This window comes from Dermochelys coriacea, chromosome 1 (assembly GCF_009764565.3).
Source record: "Dermochelys coriacea isolate rDerCor1 chromosome 1, rDerCor1.pri.v4, whole genome shotgun sequence".
In the NCBI taxonomy this organism is placed as follows: domain Eukaryota; kingdom Metazoa; phylum Chordata; order Testudines; family Dermochelyidae; genus Dermochelys; species Dermochelys coriacea.
The window spans coordinates 209,202,018-209,226,529 of NC_050068.2; the positions used below are offsets into that span (position 1 = coordinate 209,202,018).

Consider the following 24,512-nt stretch of genomic DNA (forward strand, 5'->3'; position numbering starts at 1 on the left):
GTCAGATGGGGCAAGATGAGAGGAAAAGATTAAGAAGCCACGTGCCTAGCATCGCTTCTGCTTGCAACTCTTTCCCATCTCCACTGTTTGTCTTGATAATTTAGAGTTTAAGCTTTGTGGAGCAGGGGTCATGTCTCTTCCCTGTTCTGTGGGGGTACCTGGCAATTGGATGAATAATAGTGATAAGAAGAGTTGCCCTCTGATAAGTCCTGGGAGCCTGGTGTTGCTGGGGAAATACTGCAGAACCCTCAAAATCTGTTTGTGTTGTCTGCAATGTGGAGCTTGATGGAGTAGAGTGATAGACACAGAGAAGGAAAGAAAAGGAAATCAGGGAGGAACAGAAGGGAAAAGGAGAGAAGAGGCTGAAGTATTTCCTCTTACCAGATTTCAGTGGTAGCCGTGTTAGTCTGTATCAGCAAAAAAAAAACGAGGAGTCCTTGTGGCACCGTAGAGACTAACAAATTTATTTGGGCATAAGTTTCATGGGCTAGAATCCACTTCATCATAGATTCATAGATACTAAGATCAGAAGGGACCATTCTGATCATCTAGTCTGACCTCCTGCACAACGCAGGCCACAGAATCTCACCCACCCACTCCTATGAAAAACCTCACCCATGTCTGAGCTATTGAAGTCCTTAAATCATGGTTTAAAGACTGCAAGGAGCAGAGAAGCCTCCTTCAAGTCAACCATGCCCCATGCTACAGAGGAAGGCGAAAAACCTCCAGGGCCTCTCCAATCTGCCCTGGAGGAAAATTCCTTCCCGACCCCAAATATGGCAATCAGCTAAACCCTGAGCATATGGGCAAGATTCACCAGCCAGATACTACAGAAAATTCTTTCCTGGGTAACTCAGATCCCATCCATCTAATATCCTATCTCAGGGGATTTGGCCTATTTACCCTGAATATTTAAAGATCAATTAATTACCAAAATCCCATTATCCCATCATACCATCTCCTCCATAAACTTATCAAGTAGAATCTTAAAACCAGATAGATCTTTTGCCCCCACTGCTTCCCTTGGAAGGCTATTCCAAAACTTCACTCCTCTGATGGTTAAAAACCTTCGTCTGATTTCAAGTGTAAACTTCCTGGTGGCCAGTTTATACACATTTGTTCTTGTGTCCACATTGGTGCTGAGCTGAAATAATTCCTCTCCCTCTCCTGTATTTATCCCTCTGATATATTTATAGAGAGCAATCATATCTCCCCTCAACCTTCTTTTAGTTAGGCTAAACAAGCCAAGCTCCTTAAGTCTCCTTTCATAAGACAAGTTTTCCATTCCTCGGATCATCCTAGTAGCCCTTCTCTGTACCTGCTCCAGCTTGAATTCATCCTTTTTAAACATGGGAGACCAGAACTGCACACAGTATTCTAGGTGGGGTCTCACCAGTGCCTTGTATAACGGTACTAAAACCTCCTTATCCCTACTGGAAATGCCTCTCCTGATGCATCCCAAAACCGCATTAGCTTTTTTCACAGCCATATCACATTGGCAGCTCATAGTCATCCTATGATCAACCAATACTCCAAGGTCCTTCTCCTCTTCCGTTACTTCTAATTGATGCATCCCCAGCTTATAGCTAAAATTCTTGTTATTAATCCCTAAATGCATAACCTTACACTTCTCACTATTAAATTTCATCCTATTACTATTACTCCAGTTTACAAGGTCATCCAGATCCTCCTGTATAATATCCCGATCCTTCTCCGAATTGGCAATACCTCCCAGCTTTGTATCATCTGCAAACTTTATTAGCACACTCCCACTTTTTGTGCCAAGGTCAGTAATAAAAAGATTAAATAAGATTGGTCCCAAAAGCGATCCCTGAGGAACTCCACTGGTAACCTCCCTCCAACCTGACAGTTCGCCTTTCAGTAGGACCCGTTGCAGTCTCCCCTTTAAGCAATTCCTTATCCACCTTTTGATGTTCATATTGATCCCCATCTTCTCCAATTTAACTAATAATTCCCCATGTGGCACGGTATCAAATGCCTTATTGAAATCTAGGTAAATTAGATCCACTGCATTTCCTTTATCTAAAAAATCTGTTACTTTTTCAAAAAAGGAGATTAGGTTGGTTTGGCACGATCTACCTTTTGTAAAACCATGTTGTGTTTTGTCCCATTTACCATTGACTTCAATGTCCTTAACTAATTTCTCCTTCAAAAGATTCCTACTTCATCAGATGTATGAAGTAAAAGATACAGGAGCAGGTATAAATACATGAAAGGATGGGGGTTGCTTTACCAAGTGTTAGGTCAGTCTAATGAGATAAATCAATTAACAGCAGGATACCAAGGGAGGTATCTTCAAAATAACTTTTGAAGTGGTAAGAGAGTGGCCCATTACAGACAGTTGACAAGAAGGTGTGAGTAACACCTTACCAGAGACTAAGCTGCTATGCTGCCCAGTTGGGAAGTGCTGTCTCAAGTCAAGAGGAGCTGACCCAGACATCCCAGGATTTAAGGGAAGGAAACTAGATGACAAAGGGAAGGGGACAAGCAAACAATTGGTTATGGAGCCTGATTCTCCACTCTCACAGTGGTTTTACACAAGTGTAACACAGTTTATTTCAGCAATGTTACACTTATGTAACAGAGCGGAGAATTAGTTTAACAATATTTGGAGGTGGAATGGCTCCAAAGGGAAAAACTTGGACCACCTTCCCTGCATCGAGCTGGCTTCTGAAAAAATCTCCCCCAGATTCATTCGGCATTTTCTCTCCCTCTTTCACCAGTTCACAGACAGGTTACAGCAATTGTGGAAATGGATATTGGACTAGGAATCTCTCTGATGAGTTCTGTATCTGTCTACTAGGGCTCTAATCCTGATATTCATTTAATAAAAAGACCAGCTGGTTTTTTCTCCTCAAAATAAACCCTAAACTTAAAATCCTGGATTCTGTCAAGAGTACCTCAGACTCTGTATGCACAAGGGATATGGGAGTGGTTAACAGGCCAGCCAGGAGAATGGGCCTTCTTCTCTGTGTGAGCCAAGCCACAAATAAACCCTTTTACACTGCATTGTCTGGAACACGTGGGCAGGTGTTGTGTGGCTGAATCTCCCTGCAGATTAAATATTCTTCACTGAAATGGTTTTCTGGGTTTTCCATTGCTCTGCCTTACTGGTGGTTTGCTGAAAGGCCTACCTGGTGATGCCAGCTTGTGCAAGAACTGGATATGGGGGCACACTCATTGTGAATGATATAGCCTGTTTATAACTATAGGAGCAAATATGCCCCATACAGGATTGTGCCAATGCTAAAAAAAACAGCGTTTAATCTTCCCTCAGATAGTCAACTGTACAGCCTTGCTAATGGACACATATGCACCACCTTGCCTACTGCTGCCTTGCACAGTGGAAGCCCTTGGATGGAAGATGACTGGACTGCTGGTTAATCTTAGTAGTACACAGGGACAGGCACTGCTTTTCCCCCCATAGGTTTAAACCTGGTAGTAATTTGGCCTTATTGGCCAATTTGGCCAATTTCACCTGGCCTTTATGTTGCCTGTTCCCCTCTAGCCCATTGAAGCTGGAACACAATTGATATACCACTGACAATTCACTTAAACAAAACACACCTCCCCCATAACAGGAGAGACTTGGCATGAATGGAAGCCCTCCCCTCGCAGAACTTTTAAAATGGCTCCAGCCTTCCTATTGCATGAGAGATGGCAACTGCAGAACTTCACATGACAGGGGAAACCTAACAATACAGTGCTCCCTCCTTTAAACATATGCAGCTGATGAATGAGCCCATTGGCTGAATATGTACATTTTAAGTAGTACATTAGTGAATTACACAGTAGAATTTGACTAGAATGAAGTCACGTGGTCCAGAAGCATGCGACTAGGGAGCGGAGTGGAGCGGGGTGGTGGTCCATGGACAGTTGCATGCGGTATGTGTGTCGTGGACAGCCATGGGGAGGCAATGTCTAGGAGTAGGGTACAGGGAGATGGGTTACCTGGAGGGGGTGTTTTTCCATGGAGGCCAGTTGCTATGGCAGAGGGGTGTGGTGTACCATGGGGATGGATTGCTGAGCGGGATGATTCAGTGGGGTGGAGTGCCATAGGGGTAGGCAGTGTAGTGCAGGGGCTGTTGAGTGGGGGGATACAAGGGAATGAAGGCACATGGGGTACTGTCATGTTAGGGCACAGGGGTGTAAGTTGCTGTGGGGCGAGGGCTGCTGTGACTGTAGCTTGCTGTGAGGGTGTGGTGCAGGCAGGTGTGTTGCTTGGCAGGAGCAAGGGCAGAGGGATGGAGTGCTGGGTGGGTGTGGTGTGTGGGAGTAGGGTGCAGAAGAGCTACGGCACAGAGAATTGGGGGGACACATCAGGAGGGATGCATTGCTGCTGGCTTGGGGAGCCGTAGGGGAGTATAAGGGGCTGGGGCACTGAGAGGGTGAGATACAGGCGTTGGCGTTCCATGGGCAGGTGCAGAAGGTTGGGTATTGTAAGGATGTGGTGCACTGGGGTAGGCTGCAGAGCTCTGAGGTTCAAGGGGGTGAGGTGCCATGGAGATAGTGTGCCGATGGTAGGAAGTAGCATGGTTGGGGCACAAGGAGTAGGGGTGGAAGGGAGGGTGCCCTTGAAGTGGTGGCGGGACTGTGGGAGTGGGTGCTGGGGATGAGTTGCCATAGTGATGAGGTGCTGTGATGTGGAGTGCTGTGGCAAGTGGGACTTTGGTATTGGGGGAGTGGATGTGGCATGCAAGGGGGTGACAGTGCTATGGGGCTGTGGTGCACAGTCATGGGGTAGTCGTGGGGTATGGTGTGGAAGTGGCATGCCATGGGGGTGGTGTGCTGGGGCTTGGGATATCATGGGTATGTGGTGCTGATGTGGAAGGGTGCAGGCTGTTAAGGGAACAAAGGTCTGGGGATTTGGTTACGAAGCAGAGCCATGCAAGTGGGGTATACAGGGGTGGAGTGTCAGGGCAGTGACATACCGTGGTGATAGGATGGCGAACGGTGGGCTGACATAGAGATGGGCTGTCGTGTCCATAGGTGGAGTGTATTGGGGGATGGTGCTGGGGAGGTGATGTGCATGATGTCAGGGTGTCCTGGGACTGGTGCCCAGATACAGGTTGCTATAGGGGAGGGATGACACAGGGTGCTGTGGAGGTTGGGTGCCTTAGAGCTAGAGCAAATGGCTGTTGGGTGGATGGGCAGTGCTTTGCTCTGGGGGGTGGGGTTGGATGCAGGGTGGAGGTATGCTGTGAGGGTGAGGGGGAGGAGGGAAGGAGGCAGGCATGAAATGCCTGGAGCTTGGATATGTGGTGGTGAAGTTCTGCAGGTGTACAGTGCTGTCAGTGTAGGGTGCTGGGGGGAGGGGGTGCTGGGTCCTAAGTGGGTTGGATTAAATAGGGGGTGCTGTGGGCGTGGGGTCAAATGCCATGTGGCTGTGATGCGCATAGATGTTGGGATGCAGAGGGATGGGTCCATGTGGATAAGGTAGCTTGAGGCATGCAGGGGGGATACTGAGTTGGGTGTTGGGGTGTGTGTGTGTGCGCCATGAGCATGAAGCTCAGCAGGGTGAGGTGCTGTAGGAATGTGGTGTGGGGTCTGGGGTGCTGCAGAGGTGTGGGGATGGAGTGTTGCTGGAATGGTGTGCATGGCAGTGTGGTGCAGAGTGGTGGGTTGCTGTCCATGTGGGGTAGTATGGGGGAGGGATGCCAGGGGGTTAAGGTGGAGTGTGATGAGGTATGGGATGCTAGGTTACATTGTTTAATGCTTAAAAATCACCATTTTAAGTGCTAAATGCTACCTGCTTTTATTTTGAAGTGGAATGAAGTAGAATCCAAACTGTGTTCACTGTACTGCAGCGCACAGACTGTGGTTGTGGTTCAAGTGAAATTGTTCTGTATTTTTGCGGAAGGTGTATGGGGAAATTATTCCAATCGTTATCTGTTCCCCACATGCATAACATTTAAACAATAACTAAGAACTGACTTTTCTCCACATGGAGGACACATCACGGCCAGTTCATCTGCTGTTCCAGCACAGTGTCAGGTCCTAGATAATTTCTTTTCTTTTCAAACAAACATCCAAATTTAAGACATAACTGTGTAAAATGACAAGCCCAGGCTGCTGTATGCTTGATTGCATCCTGAACAAACTCCAAAATTGGAAATCATCTGTTAACGGTAGCCAAGAGTTTTGAAATAGTGGACTTTGAAGAATATTTAATGTTGGAGAGGAGGTGCCTGGCTACACTGGTTGAGTGGGATGCTACAGAGCCAGGTGGACTGCAAAATGAAAACCAGTCCACAGGTCAGTGCCTCGGCCTGTTGCTAGGAACGGAGGATAAGAACATAGCACGTCTTTTTTCACTTCAAGACATTCTTTATTTGATATTTTTTATATACAATATTACTTTCATCTGTAAAAAGTACATATGCAGGGCACCAGGTTGGAGGCCGCCAGAAGGTTCCCAGATCAGAAGGTTGTCTCTTGCCCCTCTGTTATTTCAGAGGAAAAATAATTTGTGAATTTTATGCAAAGCGAGTGCGGCAGAACGACAGTGCAACTTCCACCAAGAGTGACAGGGATTGAAGACAATAGATACTGACTGAATGTGCAGTATTCCCTCTAGTTTGTAGTGGTTCCCAACCTTTTGGGCAACTGTAAAGCAGCTGTAGAAGCCAGTGCTTGTCCTCCCTTGTAGAATGGTGCACTTATTAACCAGAAATGGAGCTCACGTTGCTCTCAGTATGACAGCCCAATGTGCACTTTGGGTCAGAGTACTGTTTCCCAAATCATGGCATGCGAAGGACTGGTGGAAGGGTTATGGTGGGAGTGCAGCGAGAACACTTGTCCTCCAGAGCATCAGTTTTCATTTCCTTGAAATAAAAAAAGTCAAACTCTAGGTATTATGGCTGTGGCGAAAACCTTAGAAACATGGAGTAAGGTGTGGTCTACACTAGGAAATTAGGTCAGTATAACTACATTGCTCGGGTTGTGAAAAATCCACACTCCTGAGCGATGCAGTTAATCTGACCTAATCCCTGATGTAGACAGGGCTAGGTCGACAGGAGAATACTGCAGTCGACCCAGATATCGCCTCTTGGGAAGGTGGAGTAATTACGCTGATGGGAGACAGTGTCTTCACTGATGCGCTACAGTGCTGCAGCTGTAGTGGCTTATGTGTAGACATACCCTAAGTGTAACTAATGCAAAGATGTCTGCCTGAGTTGGTAGAGAGCACAAAAGGATAGCTCTGAAGTGTGAACTGCCCCATGAATTTCAATGAATGCTAATTCAGATCCCAGTGATGATGCTTTAAATGTCCATTGTTAACCATTTCACTGCTCACCACCCTAGGTAGGAAAGGAGAGGAAATATCCTATGATGAAGCTCTACACCAGCATTTCCAAAAGAGACAAGGAGGAGAAGCATGAAGAACTAGGTGGGAGCCCAGATGGTGTACAAATTAAGATCTGTAGGCCTTTAACAACACATGGTGGGGCTCCCAGAAGAGTGTGATTTGTTTCATTTTCCAGCATTCAAAAGTTTGGAAAACACTGGTTCAGAGTGTGCACTAAGGAATGAGAAGTAGCAGGGGCAGTGCATGGAAGCTTATCATCGTTTAAAGTTTGGAGCAGAGGAACCTAAACACCCTGAGCTGACTTGGGAACCACAGAACTCTCTGTGACTTTCCACTGACTTCAGGTTTGTTCTCTGGATCTCCAGAATAGCTACAATTGTATATACAAAAGTCGTCTGTGAGAGTTTTAAGGAGCATTTTGTGCAGTAAGTGAGCAGCTGGAATGTCCTTTTAGCTTTATTGAGTAAATGGAGCAAAGCCAAGAAGGGAACTGTCAGCTGTGCTGGGCACCCACCGTTCCAGCTGCATCACTGGGAATTGCAGATGTTCAGCCCCTCTGAAAATCAGGCCCAAAATGTTAAAAATAATGTCTTTGCTCTTGGTGGATCCCGGCCTACAGAGGCCTGATTGGGATGTGGATTGCACATTCGTACCTTGAGTGCACGCAAACAGAAAACAAACAGTTTTGGGATCTCCAGGCTCTTTCGCAAAGCCAGTCTGCCACAAGTGCACACTTTGTTTTCCGCTCTTGTTTCTTCCTGTAAGAACACAGGATGCTGTAGAAATTGCAAACCAAGACAGCAGCCACTTGAATGAAAGCCAGAACTATGTGTTTGTTTGGTTAGAAGATATAGCATAAGACTTGGAGACAGCTAACACTAAAATATCACTGTTAAAAAAATAAGTATCTATATCATCAGAAAAGTCTGTAAAACAGCAGCAACAGAATGAAAGTGACAATGTCCTAGTATGCCACATGTACTCAGAGAAAACAGAGTCTGAGCTCTGGGTTGCAGCTAAGTCCATGCTGCAGGTCAGTATCCCAGCTCTGAAAAGGGCGGAGAAAAAGCCTATTGCCTGAAGTCAGGAAAACAAGATGGATGCTTCAGCATCCATGTCTGGCTATTACGGACATCCTGCTCAGCACTCACGACAGCCAAACTCATTCTGCTCTGGGGACAGCCCAGAATGCTGCAATGCACGAAGGTCACAGCAATTAGTTCATAAAGTGCATTACTCTGGAAGTAGGCAGCACGTTAGTAGCTTTGAGGGAGATGGGCGATTGCATTCTAAATTGGGATATGGTAGAAGCCAGCAGACGCTGGGATAACTAGATGACAGGAAGCAAATGTTCTTTATTTAGAACCTGTTGCATGTTTACCCGCAGGAGAAATGGCACTACAGTACATCTGACTGGGATGTACCTCTTGCCATGAAGTGGCTCAGGACCTAAATTCAAATACTTCTTGTGGCAGTGAATTAACCCCAGTGAGACTTACACAGGCAATTAATTTGAGTGGTGGTTCTGTAATTCAAACCAGTGGGATGGGAAAAGAGTAAACCATCAGTGAGAGATTTGGTGTTTCTATTTTTGGGACTCTAGAATTCTGTCCTTGACCTTTCTCTAAAGAGACTGGCAGTCATTCCGTGCTTCTACTGGCCAGGAGAAGTATGGGTTGGCTGGGGTAGAGCCTGTTACTAAAGACTCCCTGTTTTTCCTCAGTCCCCCTTCAACACAGAGAGACTTACAAAACTGAGGCAATGAAGTGCTGGTTCAAATTGGGATTAGAAAAATGCAATTTAAACCACAAAATATTAAAATGGAAAAGCATTAGCTCTTCTATTAATCATTAATTTCTAATTAGAAAATTACATTTTGTGGTAGTAGTAAAAAGAATCAGTTTATTTTAATTTGAAGTAAACAATTACTTGAATCAGAATTATTTACTATATTCATTACTTTGACTTTTTTCAGATTAATTTTTTTTTACGAGTGCTGCAAATTACAGTAATTGAGTAATTAGTACTAAGATAAAAACTCTTGGCATTTGAGTGTTTTTCAAACTCTCTCTCTTTTTCCTCTTAAACTGAAGTTGCAATCTGGTGACAATCATTTGGATAACATTTGTTCTTAGAGTACACCATCAGAATTGCCATGACAAGGGAATGATTTTTGAATCTTTAAATTAATATCAAAGAGGAGTAAAGGAAATTTAGGATTAAGGTGGGATTCTCATCATGTCAGTCAGTGGTTCTACCATTTTCTCTCTCCATGTATGGTTCTTGGTCTGTGCAGTAAGGCCACAGGCTTATGTGCTTTGTTGAATTGGGGACTAAATATGGAAAAACTAAACACTACTTTAGATATACAAAATGGAGCAGATTGCAGCCGGGCCACTCAGGCCAAGATGGGATATTGCATACTGGGGGACACAGTGTTCTGCAGGACACTGATGTGCACTAAAGATGAAGGTGGCCGTGGAGTTCATTCTAGTGTGCAGTGGGCTGCACTTTCCTGTCTCCATCCCATCCTGTAGTTCCTGTTCTGGCAATGTTCTCATTATAGAAAGCTCATTTTCAGGGGCTTAAACCTCAGTTAAAGCAAAACAAAAACCCCTAAACCTCTCTTTCAGCTGACATGAGGGGAATGAAGTACTGAGAGCTCAGAAAGGCTCAAATAATTAAAAATGTCACAGGAATCAAAGACAAAGGTCTTTTGTGGCTGGCTGCCTGGTAATAATACTTCCCTCTGCAGTGAACTGACATAGTTACAACAGGACTACTGTAAAGGCAGCATGTTCATCCTGCTGGTGTGAAGAGAGCAGAAGCACCTCAAGATGATCTACATCCAGCCCTTTCTTAGCTCGAGGGACAGTCACCCTGGGGAAAGGATCTTGGGAGCTGTGAAGAAGAAGAGTAAAAAAAGGAGGTGAGCAGAATCCTTTTAGCTCTCAAGGTGCTGGGGCAGGGGTGAGAGATGATTTGCTTTTGAAGATTGAGTTTCTTTAAATAAATATAGCCCACAATGGGGTACTTTGCCCTTTTATTGTATTTTCAGAAAACAAAATGGAGACGCCTCCAAGATCTCAAACATGTTGGAAATTTGATGCTGAGGTATGTGGAAATAAATGACTTACATGTAATACCCTGTTCTACCCTCTGAGGCATGGTAGGCAGACCCAAAGGCCAACAGCATGAATCTTGTATATGCTTTTAATTGAATATGCCATCTTCTATAAGGTTGTTTTATTGACAACTGACTGGAAAGGAAAGGCTTAAAATACATAACCAACAATCTGATTGCAGTCTATGCATACAATATTGTTTTAAGACACTTCTCTAGTAAGCTGTCAGTGAGAAAGGATGCATGGTACAGAGCTGCCCACTTAAGCAGAAAAATTGAAAGAAAGGAAATGTTTAGAAATTAAAGCGGCAAGTGAAACCCACTTTAAACAAACACTGCTGATGTTAACAGGAGTTATTTCTGAATGCACAGGATTCTATTCTACAGATGAGAAGAGAGTCTCAGTAATGGTAGACAAGAGTCAGGACACCTATGCTGTAAGTGAAGCCTGAAGTGCACTACCCCCTTAATTCATGCTGTTGGGCGTATACTCAGAACAGTGGGGTTGCTTCAGCCAGCAACGTCCAGAGGAAATCATAGAAGTGTAGCACTGGAAGGGACCTTGAGAGGTCATCTAGTCCAGACCCCTGCACTCAGGGCAGGACTATGTAATAACTAGACCAAATGTATGCAGGTAACACAGCCTTACTAACTAGAGTTATGTCTTGTCTTCCATTGGTGTGTAATAGATTTTACCATGTTTCCAGAGAGAATCTCATGTTGGCTTTGCATTGGAGCAGTTTATGGCCCAGATAAAACTTAATAAACCAAACCTGAGGCAGTTTTGGTCTCTTGCCATACTTCAAAAAAACCAGGCAAGGCTTCAGATTTACAAAGCAGGATTTGTAAACATTGTCCAAATAACAAAAGTGAGAGTGAAGGAAAACCACAGGTTGCATGGACAAATGTAATGCAATGATACAAACTACTGTATCTCACCTTAAGGGAACTGTGTCCCAGTGAATGTGATGCAGTCTGCCACATAAACTGGGATGGGCAAATTCTGTTGTTATCTTTGTGGAAGTGGCAGAAAAGGAGTGAAATAAGGGACTGTGGCCTTTCCATATGATAGGATTGGTGATCAAGAGAAAAAGGACACTTAGCAGTGTCTTCCGTGTTTTGTGTCCATATCTTGTGTGGTGAACTAACAGCACAGTGCTGCCAATACATTACAAAAACAAATGCTTGGTAACTGTTCTCTGGGTGTGATTGTGCTTCACAGGTCTTTGGACTTTGTTATGAAGGGGGTAAATGAACAGGAGGCAAAGGTCTGAGAGGCACTGGGAATGGCTGCCAGTCTCAGCAAACTGATGCAGATTAGAAAATTCAGACAGGTACAGAAAAAATTTCAAATCCTGGTGCTGCTGGTGCAGTTACATTGCTTTTTTGTTGTTGCTTTGCTCATGCCATCATCAAAAAAGAAAGAAAAAAAAATGTCTTAGTCTCTGGAATACACCCCATCTGAATAGGAGACAAGTGTACAGTTTCTTGCAAAGGCCAGCAGCAGCAAACTCCAGCCCTGGCCAGGAAGTCTATTGTTCCTTTGGCTGCTGGACTCTATATCTAATAACAGGCTCCACTCTGTTGTTTGGGTTCAAAGCACACAAGGTCTCTGCCCTGCAAATGCCCCAGTAGTGTGTTTTGGTCATGTATAAAAAGGAATTATTTCAGTGTTTACTTATCTACAGGTTGAAGAGCTTTGGGGGCAGAGGTTGTTTCTCATCCTGCGTCTTGACTCAGATTACCAAATGTCTGTCTCCTCTCCAGCCTAAACTCTCAAGTGGTCCATGTAAACAAAACAGAGCTGAGTGCAGTCTCTCCTCCTCTTCCTGGAGCTATTTTTATCGATAAGCAGGATTTCCTGAAAGTGTGGTGTTGGCTAAATGTAAAACAGGCAAGGGATGAGCTTCTGTATTAAAAACCCAGTTGTCTAAAGGCAGGAGGTCATCATTGGAGAAAAGCAGATACAAATACCTGGACATCAAAAGAGAAAAACAGGGGTTTAAGGATGGCAAAAGCACAAGGTGTAGAGACTGATACTGGCCCCAGGCTGGCCTGTGCCTGCACCCTCAACAGCCAGCTGCCCCAGACTCCTCCCTGCACCAGCTACTCAAACACCTACCTATCCCTCAGCACCCACCTGCCCCCAGGAATCTCTATGCCTCAAGAGCTCCATATATCAGCAGCTCATGAACTCTATCCCCCTGGAGCCTATCCATCTACCCAGTCAAAGTCTTCCACCCCAGCTATGTCCCCAGACATCCTTGAACATCTACCCAGCCAGAGATAAAATGTTTTGTGCATCTTCATATCTTACTGCCATCAGTGCTCAGGGCAGGCTGTGTTCACTGTAAGCTTACATTTATCAGTATATGCAAACTATATGCACATATGCAATATATGCCATTACAAAATTTGTACGAACTGTCACATGAAGTGGCACAAAACTTGGCAGCTACGAAAACTCATCACTGCCCAATTTCTATATTCACAGACTAATTACAAACCGCAGCCATTGAGGAGACCCTATCACACTGTTTGGGAGTTTAAGCCTCACCTTTAGGTACAGTAGAATGAAACCGAATGAAACAAAGCTCTCACAAGTTATACTTTCAGGTTTTAGAAGCAAGTGACATGTCTGAGAAGTAACTAAAATTAATATGTAATATATTGAAAGCTGGAGCTATTGAGGGGAAAATCTGCATACCCTACCAGAGGTCACTTAGGAGCTGATGAGGCAAAGTGCTCAGCCCAGGAGGATGTGCATATTACTTTGGGGAGGATAGATCTACGGGTGCCACACAGCAAGGAAAGATTCTGGCCATTCTCTCCTTTTGCTAACTCAGTTTTGCTGCCCCTCTCTCTAAATTGCCATATTGTCCTGTTTCCCCAGATCATCTCCAGAGCAGAGAGAGAATCAGCCTGATGTGTGTGTTTTCTTCCTCATCGTTAATTTTATTTTACTGATTCATATACACTCGTTTTCTTGATTCTAAGGGCATTTCTATACCGCAAATGAAGGTGACATTTTACATAGGTAGGCATATCTGCACTACCTTTAATCTAGCTAACAAGGGTAACAATAGCAGTAAAGATATAGCTGCACAGGCTCTGAATGGCTAGCCTTCCCAATATAAGCCTACAGGGGACCGCCGTACCTCCTCAGCTTGCCTACCTACACTGCAAATCACACCTTCATTTGCTGTACACACATACCCTAAGGCGCAAGTCTCCTGAGGAGAGGCAGCAGCTTCAATTAGATCCAACTGGGGGAGTAGTGGCTCCTAGGAAACTGATTTCATATGACCCATTTGCCTATGAAGCCAGAGCAGAGGACTAGAGCTGAGCCTTTGGGAGCTGTGTAGAGACAGGTCTGGGCAGAGTGCGGTTCAACCTCAGGTCAGCTCCAAATGGAAACATCCTCAAGTCTTTGGGGAACTAGAAAAACTTTGAGGCAGTAACATTCTCTTTTTCTTTATTAATAAATGGTTAGTCATTTTATCTTATTCACTTACAAAAAAAGTTTGCTAAATGTGGAGTTATTATTTAACATTTATATTGTAGTAGCAACCAGGTGAGCCCCCCATTTTCTAGCAGCTGTACAACCCTATAGAAAATTACAATGTCCCACCCCTAAGAGTTTATAGCCCAACAGACAACACACAACAGTGGATGAGACAAGTAGGTCAGGGTGAGATGAGGGAGACAGGATAACACAAATAATAGAATGTGTAAAAAGAAAAGGAGTACTTGTGGCACCTTAGAGACTAACACGTTTATTTATTTATTTGAGCATAAGCTTTCATTAGTCTCTAAGGTGCCACAAGTACTCCTTTTCTTTTTGCGAATACAGACTAACACGGCTGCTACTCTGAAACCTGTCATAATAGAATGTGTCAGGTTTCAGAGTAGCAGCCGTGTTAGTCTGTATTCGCAAAAAGAAAAGGAGTACTTGTGGCACCTTAGAGACTAACAAATTTATTTGAGCACAAGCTTTCATGAGCTACAGCTCACTTCATCAGATGCATTCAGTGGAAAATACAGAGGGGAGACTTATATATACACACACAGAAAACATGCAACAATGGGTTTTATCATACACACTGTAAGGAGAGTGATCACTTAAGATGAGCCATCACCAGCAGCGGGGTGGGGGAGGAAAACCTTTCATGGTGACAAGCAAGGTAGGCCATTTCCAGCAGTTAACAAGAACATCTGAGGAACAGTGGGGGGTGGGGTGAGGGGGAGAAATAACATGGGGAAATAGTTTTACTTTGTGTAATGACTCATCCATTCCCAGTCTCTATTCAAGCCTAAGTTAATTGTATCCAGTTTGCAAATTAATTCCAATTCAGCAGTCTCTCGTTGGAGTCTGTTTTTGAAGTTTTTTTGTTGAAGGATAGCCATCCGAATTCTTAGGCAATCAGGAGCAGCAATCATAATGCCACCTGCCCATTATCATGGGGGAACTTTATCCAGGGAAGCAGTGACACTGAAAAAGTCCTGGGGGGTCATGGTAGATAATGAGCTCCCAGTGAGATGCTGTGGCCAAAAGAGAAAGTTAAGGGGGTGTCGTGATGATAGATTATAAGTATCTACATGGTGATCAGAAATTTGACAATATATGGCTTTTCAATCTAGCTGACAAAGATATAACAAGATCCAATGGCTGGAAGTTGAAGCTAGACAAACTTAGGCTAGAAATAAGAAGCACATTTTTACCAGTGAGGGTAATTAACCACTGGAACAACTTACTAAGAATTCGCCATTGGAAATCTTTAAATCAAGACTGAACGTTTTTCTTACAGATCTGCTCAAGTTCAATCTGGAATTAATTCAGGGAAGTTCTATGGCCTGTGTTATACAGGAGGTCAAACTAGATGATCACAATGGTTCCTTCTGGGCTTGGAATCTATTAATCAGATTGTATTTTACTGTGTCCATTATGGAAGAGATGATTTCTGAGGAGGGACTTGGAGGCGGGTCAGATGGTGGCTTCATGGATTTTGACTGGGAACTTTTCCACATGTTAGGTGCAACATGGGAGAAAACACGGAATTGTTTGTCAGAGACATGGGGAACTGGGCTATCAAGGGTAGCATCAATGAGAAAGGCAAGAGTCTTACTGTAAGATAAAAGGTTGGCTAGGCAGGGCAGACCTAGGTTGGGAAGGGCTTTGTGAGAATGCAACAAGAAGTTCGGAGTCTGATTGTAGTGGAAGAGGGTCAGCCAGAGGAAGGGGTGACAATCAGAGTGATGAGCCCGGAAGATTATTTTAGCAGCAGCATTTGAGGGGATTTGAGGGGAGTGAAGCTACAGACATTAAGGGTAAGGGAGAAGGAGATTGCAGTAGTTGAGATGTGAGATGATCTGACCTTGGACAAGAGTTTGGGCAGCGTGGGCACAGAAGAGAGGTTGACTTTTAAAGATGTTGTGCAGGAGGAAGTGGCAATATTTAGACACAGTTTGGACATATGGACCAAAGGAAAGGGTTGAGTCAAAAGGTGATACCAAGGCTGAATGACAGGGAGAATGGCGGTACTGTCCAATTCATAGTGAAAGGTTGGGGAGAGCTGTGGAGTGGGGAGAAGAGCAAGGGGAGGAGATGGAAGGAAGAGGGCAAAAGAGGAAAAAGAAAATGTATAGAAGAGGGTAGGTTAGAACCATAGGAGAGAAGTGACTGGTCATGATAAGTAATCAGTTACGTACAACAAGCAGTTACATTGTGAGTAAATGAAACAAGAAATGAGACCTATGATGATTCAGTTCTGGAGCGGATAAATCCAGCAGAGAAAAGCAATGGAGGAAGGATTCAATATGTAAATAATCAGTCAGTGACATGGACAGTCAAATAGGGAGCAGTCAGTAGAACCCAGCATAAAGGGTGCTTGAGCCGCCCAATGAGTACTGCTGAGGGAAAATGTTTCTGACAGCCATGCGCTGAGCGCACAGACTTCAAGAGTGGAATTGACATGTGAAATCACTCGAAGAACAATTAGTTTTTAAAAACAAATATTTAGGATTAATAGTCATTTTGCCATTATTTTTCATAACAGAAAGTTTGTGATTTTTTTTTCAGCCTTTCCTGACAAAGAAGATGTCTCCATCTCCCATTTTTCTTGACAGGAATGGTTGAAAAAGCACTAATAAATTTTTCAGGACATTTTCAAGTTTTTTTATACCTCAAAGGTTTAAAAAATGTCAAAATTTCATTAAAACGTTTTGGTAATCAAAAAATTGCAACCAGCTCTAAAGCTGTTTGAAAACCCAAAATGTTTTACCAAATATTTTGTGTTAATTTGTCATTGAAAATTGAAGTTGACAAAAACTTTTGACAAAAATTCAATATTTAGGAAAATTCTACCAGCTCTAGTTCTTAATAAAAGTCAGACCAAAGGGCTGCACGCACTTAAGATGTCCTTTTCCAAAATGCCTACTGCCTCCAATTGTTACCAACAGGCGTGAAGCCAACCTGACTCGACGGAAGATTATGGTCCCTTCTTGGGAGGTTGAGAGGAGCAGATACACTGAGAAAGTGACAGGTTTCAGAGTAACAGCTGTGTTAGTCTGTAGTCTCAAAAAGAAAAGGAGTATTTGTGGCAGACTAACAAATTTATTTGACCATAAGCTTTCGATGCATCCGATGAAGTGAGCTGTAGCTCACGAAAGCTTATGCTCTAATAAATTTGTTAGTCTCTAAGGTGCACAAGTACTCCTTTTCTTTTTACTGAGAAAGTGGACATTCTTTTTAAGGGCAGTGTGTGGCCTCGATCTCATTGAGAACAACAGGCGTGGCAGCCATTTTTAAAGCTCTCTGTGGAATTCTATGGAGTAGAACATTATTCTTCAACCTCTGCTGAAGGAGAAATTTCAGTCATGAAGAATAATGGCAAATAATGTCCATTAATCCTAAACATTTTTCAATGGAGCCTATGCGCAAGATTTCAATGAGTTAACTACATAGGAAGTTTGAAGACTCTATACTGTTTGTATAAGACCAAACCAATCAAACCAATTAATAGATTTAATTTTAAATTCTCTGAATATTCATTCTGTACTTAACAAGATGACACTGTATTTTTCATAAATATAAAAGATGCTTTAAGTGCAAAACTCAGCTCAATCTTAACTATAGAGTGTTATCAAAGCCTCCATAATACGTTGTTATCTCTATATAGATTCCTATCACGGCATCCATCATGGCAGTATCTCAGTACCATTGGTGTGTTCTAGTACAGTAGTTGCTAGGTTCTTACTTGGGGAAAAAAGGTGGAAGAAGATCCATTACTTGGGACGCTTAAAACCAGTCTGGCTGAAATACTGGAGAACAGACTGCATTACCCTCTGGATGATGGACTAGATGTGCCCTAGTAGAACCATTTCTAGTTAACAAATTTGACTAAACAAAAATATTTAAAGATCTCTAAAATTTGAAAACATGCTGAATCTGGCTTCCAATTAAAAGTCATCCCCACTAAACAAACATTCTGCAGACAAAATACAAAAAAATACCCAATAACTGTGTGGTGGATTTTTGTACCATGCCATATTTTCCCATTCACAGTCCTCCCAGCTTGGGCAATGCAACATGCAGGCAGAGTAGATTCTGCAAGATCAATGCCCTGGGACTTGGTCATGTAAAACATGTTGATTCACTGCAGCTAAAATTAAATGATTGCCCTACGAATGGAATTTGTTTAGAGGCAATAACCTCTCCTTTTCCCTGGCAGTTTGTGTTCTGACTAGAGATACAAGAAATCAAACTGAGGTCTTAAGAATAATAAGATCACACTTCTGTTATTGGGGGATTTTTGCTATGGTTTCTCTGGACTGGAATGGGGAACCAGGGGACTTCAAAATAAAAACAAAAAAGAAGAAAACACCCTGTGACAATCTGGAAATTGAAGTGTTAATACAATCTATGCTTTTAGGCACTGGGTAATCATATAGTACCTGGCAGTGCTCCAGGCTATTTTATGGGAATATGCATAAAGAGAAATTTGCTTACTTCAGAGTTTCAGCAAGAAAAAAGCTCTGTTGTACATCGTCATATGCAGGAGATGAGGAATAGACATCCTTGACCCCCGAAAATCCACCACTGACTCGGCAGTACTTGTCAATAGCCTGTAGCGAGGAGGTAAGAACAGAAGAGGCATACTTTACTTACACTTTAATATTTGAAAAGATACAACAAAGCAAGGATTGACCAATAGTGACACAGCAACATACTCCGCTAATGGTATTGAGAATTACAGCTGAAATAATGGGGGAAGGACAGTCATATCACTGGACTTTGTAGATAGGAAAGCTGGAGGAATTTTAGAAACTTTGAGGTAGTTTGTCATGGGCTCCTATAGAAGGTTATTCAGAGGGGGCACAAGAGATTGCATGCATCACTGGGGGCTGTCTGCTGACCCGTACAGCCTCCTCCATCTCCCTTTGGACTCCCATGTGATCTCTTCCTTTTCTACTTAAACTGAATTTTGATCTCAGCTGCCCTGATCTCAGCTGTCCCAGCAGTGCTCCTGGCCTTTGAAATGGTGCAATCCAAGCCCCTGAGCACACAAATACAAATAGGAATCATAGAATCACAGAAAATTAGGGTTGGAAGAGACCTCAGGAGGTCATCTAGCCCAACCCCCTCCTCAAACCAGGAGCAACCCCAACTAAATCATCCCAGCCAGGGCTTTGTGGGAGTGGGGTTGGTGGATCCCAAATCCTCAAACCCTTGCATGTCATCCAAACTTGTCCACAGGTCAGCACCTAGCTCTCTCTACTTACTGCTGCAAAAAGCTCAAAGGAAGAAAGGAGTGGAAAGAACACATTAGCTGTTCAAAGCATCCCTTGTATTAGCCTCATTATTCTACTCACATCCTCATACTTCCGGCACATGAGAATGTCAGCCATTAAAATCAGCCCCAAAGAAATTACTCTGCAATGATTCACAGATTAGTTAAGCTTCCATGCTGACTTGGTGGTGCCTCCCCGCAGACATGAGCTCTTCGAATAGGCTCATGCAGGGAAGGAGATGGCACAAAGATCAGAGATAGTGTTTGGCTTCCGTTGCCTGTCATTATCAAACTACAGAACACAGCTACCTGGAGTTCAGTTATTTAAGATTTGGCCCATTAATCTGTATGAGTCTTTTCTCTACAGGTGATTGTAAGCCCGGTTTTCTGCTAATTCTAATTTCTGTTTGTTGTGCTCAACAGAAGCTGAGAGGAGTCGAAGCGGGGGAACAAATGCAGTGTAGAAACAGATGTCTCTATACACAAAGAAAATGAATTCAGACTAAATGAGCTACTCACAATCTATGCCTGAACCTGTGAGGGCTGGAAACAAAAGAGATTCTCCGCTGGAAATGTGTGTTTGTGACTATCTGCAGATGCAATCAGGAAAACTAGCAGGGGAAGTTATATGGTTTCCCCTAAAACTGTAGGACTGTAGGTTAAAATTGTCCATATCTATGACTACAAAATCCAGCAGTATCAGTCAAATAGAGGAATAAATGTCATATAAAAGTCTACAACTATTATAAAGAAACTTTAATTCATTCTGATTCTTAAAAATGAGGGTAGATGAGAGGGAGGGGAAGAGGAACACCAGGTCTCAGCATCACTGGCCTGTCTTTAAAATAGTCGCCTGGCCACAATGCATGGTAGTGTCTGTACTTTCTTCAGGAAGCACCTCTATTCAAGATGACAGCAGCCACTGAAGACTTTTGGAGGCTGGACTTGGTCATGCTGGCTCTTTCTGACAGATTTTAATTTCCAACAGTTATTAAAAATGCTGATAGCAACATAAATACTATAGGTTAAAAACAATACTTCGCTTTTACAAAGTATGTTACAAACATTAGCTACTTAATTCACACAGGACCACGATGAGCTGGCATTAAATGGCAAAAAAATTCATTAATGCAAAGATAAGGTTGCCCCGTGATAGTTTGTGACTTTCCAGACCGTCAAGTTCAGCAAAATTCAGACTTCGGAAAACGAGGTAATACATAGTTAAGGTAAATGCCTACACAAACTTAACTCTGCCTCCTGCAAGTGGACAATAGCCGCTGAGAATTATCTGCATGCACTCAGCTGCATTCCTTGTTAGGTGTAGCTGTACTGAATGGCTGGGGCAACTTGAAAGAGCAGTTATTGTGATATAAGATCTGGGAATTAATTAGAGGAGCATCACAGAGCTGTGACGGTGATATGAAGAGATCTGGGCCTGAGTCTCCGCATGTGTTATTAAAGGAAAGATGTACATGCGTACCTTGAGGTTCCAGTCGGCATCACTTCAATACACAATTGTGTAGGTTGTATCAGACTGGACAACAAAATGGCAGATGAAATTCAATGCTGATAAATGCAAAATAATGCACATTTGGAAACAATCCCAATTATACATACAAAACGAGGGGGTATAAATTAGTTGTTACCACTCAAGAAAGAGATCTTGGAGTTACTGTGAATAGTTTCCCTTAAAACATCTGCTCAGTTTGCAGCGAAAGTCAAAAAAAGCAAACAGAACGTTAGGAACCATTAGGATAGGGATAGATAATAAGACAGAAAATATCATGTTGCCTCTATATAAATCCATGGTATGCCCACATCTTGAACACTGTGTGCAGTTCCGGTTATCCCATATCAAAAAAATATACTAGAATTGGAAAAAGTATAGAAAAGGGCAACAAAAATGATTAGGGGGATGGAATGGCTTCCGTATGAGGAGAGATTGAAAAGACTGGGACTGCTCAGCTTGGAAAAGAGACAATTAAGTGGGGATATGACAGAGGTCTACAAAATCATGAATCATGGGGAGAACGTGAATAGGGACGTGTTATTTACCCCTTTACATAACACACGAACCAGAGGTGACCCAATAAAATTAATAGGCAGAAGGTTTAAAACTAAGACAAGGAAGTACTGCTTCACATAACGCACAGTTAACCCACGGTACTTATTGCCAGAGGATGTTGTGAAGGTCAAAAGTAGAACCAGGTTAAAAAAAAGAATGAGGTAAGTTCCTGGGTGCCCCTAAACCTCTGAATGTTAGAAGCTGGGCCTGGACGACAGGGGATGGATCACCTGATGATTGCCCTGTGCTGTTCACTACCTCTGAAGCATCTGGCACCAGCCACTGTCAGAAGACAGGATACGGGGCTAGATAAACCATTGGTCTGTCCCACTATGGCTGTTCTTATGTTCAGTAGCAGGGCACTGCAGTGGTCTTGTCATGGGTACTGTCAGCAGTGAGGTGAGATGTAAAAGGATATGATGACATTAAATTTTAAAAAGTGTGGTATCTGTTGGGGGAGTAGGCTCAGTGTTTGAGTGCAGGGCAAATGCAGGCAGTGCCTGTCCATTACAGTGAAAAGGCAGAGCGTGAGTGTTATGGCGGTTGCTCAAAAAGGACAGTTTTAAAGTTGTGTGGGTATTTAACTTAAGTTAAAGTTAACTCTTGTTTTCTGTTTTTCAGAAGTTTGACCTTTGCTGAACTCACCATTCTGCAAGGGCACAAGCTATCACCAGGCAACCTTAACTTTGCATTAACAAAGACTACCATTTAATTTCTTAGGTTTTTTAAAATCGAAAAAGAAATGTTAGTTGGTAGGAGTTAGTGGTCATTCAGACAGGTGTAGTTCTCACCTAGGTTTGCAGTTGATATGCTACTAAGGCTAGGTACTAATCTAAAGACTTAGTTTTTATATAGTGCTTTTCATCAGTAGATCTCAAAGAACTTCACAATGTTATCCCCACTTTTCATATGGGAAGCCGAGGCACAGAGCAATGAAGTGACCTGCCAAGGTCACCCAGCAGGCCAATGACAGAGCTAGGAATAGTCTCAGTTCACTAGTCTTTCCACTAGGCCACACAGTTATTACGCGATTCCATTTTGCAATAGCGTAATAGGGATAATGGTCATACTTTGAAATGTTTGCAATGTGTAGTTGCTAAAAGGACCAATGAGAGAAATCTCGATGGTCTGTGTTCTAAAATCTTGACAATTTTATTATATAGAAAAGGTGGGGGAGGTAATATCTTTTATGGGACCAACTTCTGTTGGTAAGAGAGACAAGACTTTGAGTTTACAGGTTTGATTGGTATGGGGGTTCTTGAACCCAGATTTTCTGGGTCCAATGCCATTCTCACAGATTGTTCTAAGAAGTGGAGCTTGAGCTTCACATCTCACAATTTTCTGGTTTTAGTGGAGAAGAAAAGCACCTGCTTGGAAAGTGTGGTTCATCCAGGCAGAAAAGGCACCTGCTGTGCCCATCTTTAAGCAGGATTAGTTCGCATGATGGGTAGGGATTGAAGCCCACTGATTTTGAGTCTACCACCTTATGATCCTGTATGTGGGGGGTGGGGTCTGTTTAGAGGGTGGAAGTTGTTCAGGGAGGTCTGATTGAAGGATTTCAATATGGACAAGGATTACTGAGTCCAAAAGGTTGAAGGTAAAGGGATGAAGATTGGTCTGAAGAATTTCAGAAGTTTAGATTAAGATAGACCATGATAGAGTTGCTAGCAGATAGGACACTGCTAGGTTCCATCTCACTGCCATGGGTGGTAAGAGGGAACTGAGGGAGAGTTGTGGCCACCCTTTATGCCCTTTTATGGGAGCCAGGGCAGCCCCAAAGGACACAAATAATCCAGTCACATGCATAAAATGCATGTGCACCTACAGTGGGATCCACATTGACATATTTGAAGAGCATGTGAAGAAGCTGCCTTGAAAACTGGGGGAGGAGCTCAAGGAAGAGCTTGGTATCCTCTCACACAGAGAGGCACAGGAAAACACTGGGGGCTAAAACTTCAAAGCTTGTCTCAGAGAAACCCTTACTGGGACATGGATTCTACTGATTAGAATAGGGCCTGGGTATCATGGCTACTGGGCTCTATTGCCAACTCTGCCACTCACTTGTGTAACCTTGAGCAGATCACCTATCTATGCATCCATTTCTCCATTTGTTATACAGGAAAAATAATAGTAATCGCCACCACCAACACCACCAATCTATTTTACAGGGGCTGGTGATGACTAATAAATTATTGTTTGGAAATTGTTTGGGGTGAAAAGAGCTACAGAAGAACAAAGCAGAATAATTATATTGACTGAGCCAATCAGCAATTACCTGTGCTGCTTCCCAGCCCCACTGCCTGTACTTGGGATCATGTGTAAATCTCCACATATACCAATAGGTCTCGATCACCTCTGGTCTTAGAATGTAATATTTTTCATTCTGCCGTACTGCCACAGCTTCTAGGCCACCATCAAATTTGAACGCTTCAGGACCCAGCTTTAATGCTGCAGAGAGAAAAGAGAACAGGAATACTTTATTCCTTTCCAATCTTTGGGGGAGGGAGTTATATAAAGCATGCAAATAAATTGGCAACGAAATCTAGCTTTTCTTTGAACAGTCTCATAAATATTTCCTATTGGCCAGGCTTCTGATATTTCTAATGAATAATGAAAAGGAGTACTTGTGGCACCTTAGAGACTAACAAATTTATTAGAGCATAAGCTTTCGTGAGCTACAGCGAGCTGTAGCTCACGAAAGCTTATGCTCTAATAAATTCGTTAGTCTCTAAGGTGCCACAAGTACTCCTTTTCTTTTTGCGAATACAGACTAACACGGCTGCTACTCTGAAACCTAATGAATAAATTTTTCATGTATTCGATCCCTGTGTTAAATCTACCTATCTTGACAGGAGAATAGTAGTCACCTTAGAAACTAACAAAACACTAAGAAAATAAGCATTTTAACACATTCAGTTATAAGGTAAAATTAAAGTGAGACAGATTGGTTCTTGCTATACGTAAGAAAAAGAGAAAAATGGTCAGGAACATTTTTAACATTCTATTGATTTAATGTGGCAGGATGGGAAAAGGCCTTAGAACATGAATTAGGAATCATCATCGTAGATAGTCTGTATTTCCATCTAGGCCTGTGGTGGGCAACCTGCAGCCCACGGGTAGCATGCAGCCCAGCAAAGTAAACTGATTGCGGGCCACGAGACATTTTGCGGACGTTGACCGTCCATAGGCAGAGCCCCTCACTAC

General features: G+C 43.1%; 1 protein-coding gene across 6 annotated transcripts in view; it reads right to left on the reverse strand.

Moving 5' to 3' along the window:
* Positions 1-10,687: 10,687 nt before the first annotated feature.
* Positions 10,688-24,512, reverse strand: part of MAN1A2 (mannosidase alpha class 1A member 2) — a 297,759-nt gene continuing 283,934 nt past the window's right edge. For all 6 annotated transcript variants that reach the window (XM_038396404.2, XM_038396395.2, XM_038396413.2 and 3 more), the window contains 3 exons: positions 23,584-23,756; positions 18,463-18,578; positions 10,688-12,428 (listed from right to left, as the gene is read on the reverse strand). In XM_038396404.2, the coding sequence (XP_038252332.1) occupies positions 12,296-12,428; positions 18,463-18,578; positions 23,584-23,756 (422 nt within the window). In that variant the 3' untranslated portion in view covers positions 10,688-12,295. The remainder of the gene's footprint in view (positions 12,429-18,462; positions 18,579-23,583; positions 23,757-24,512) is intronic.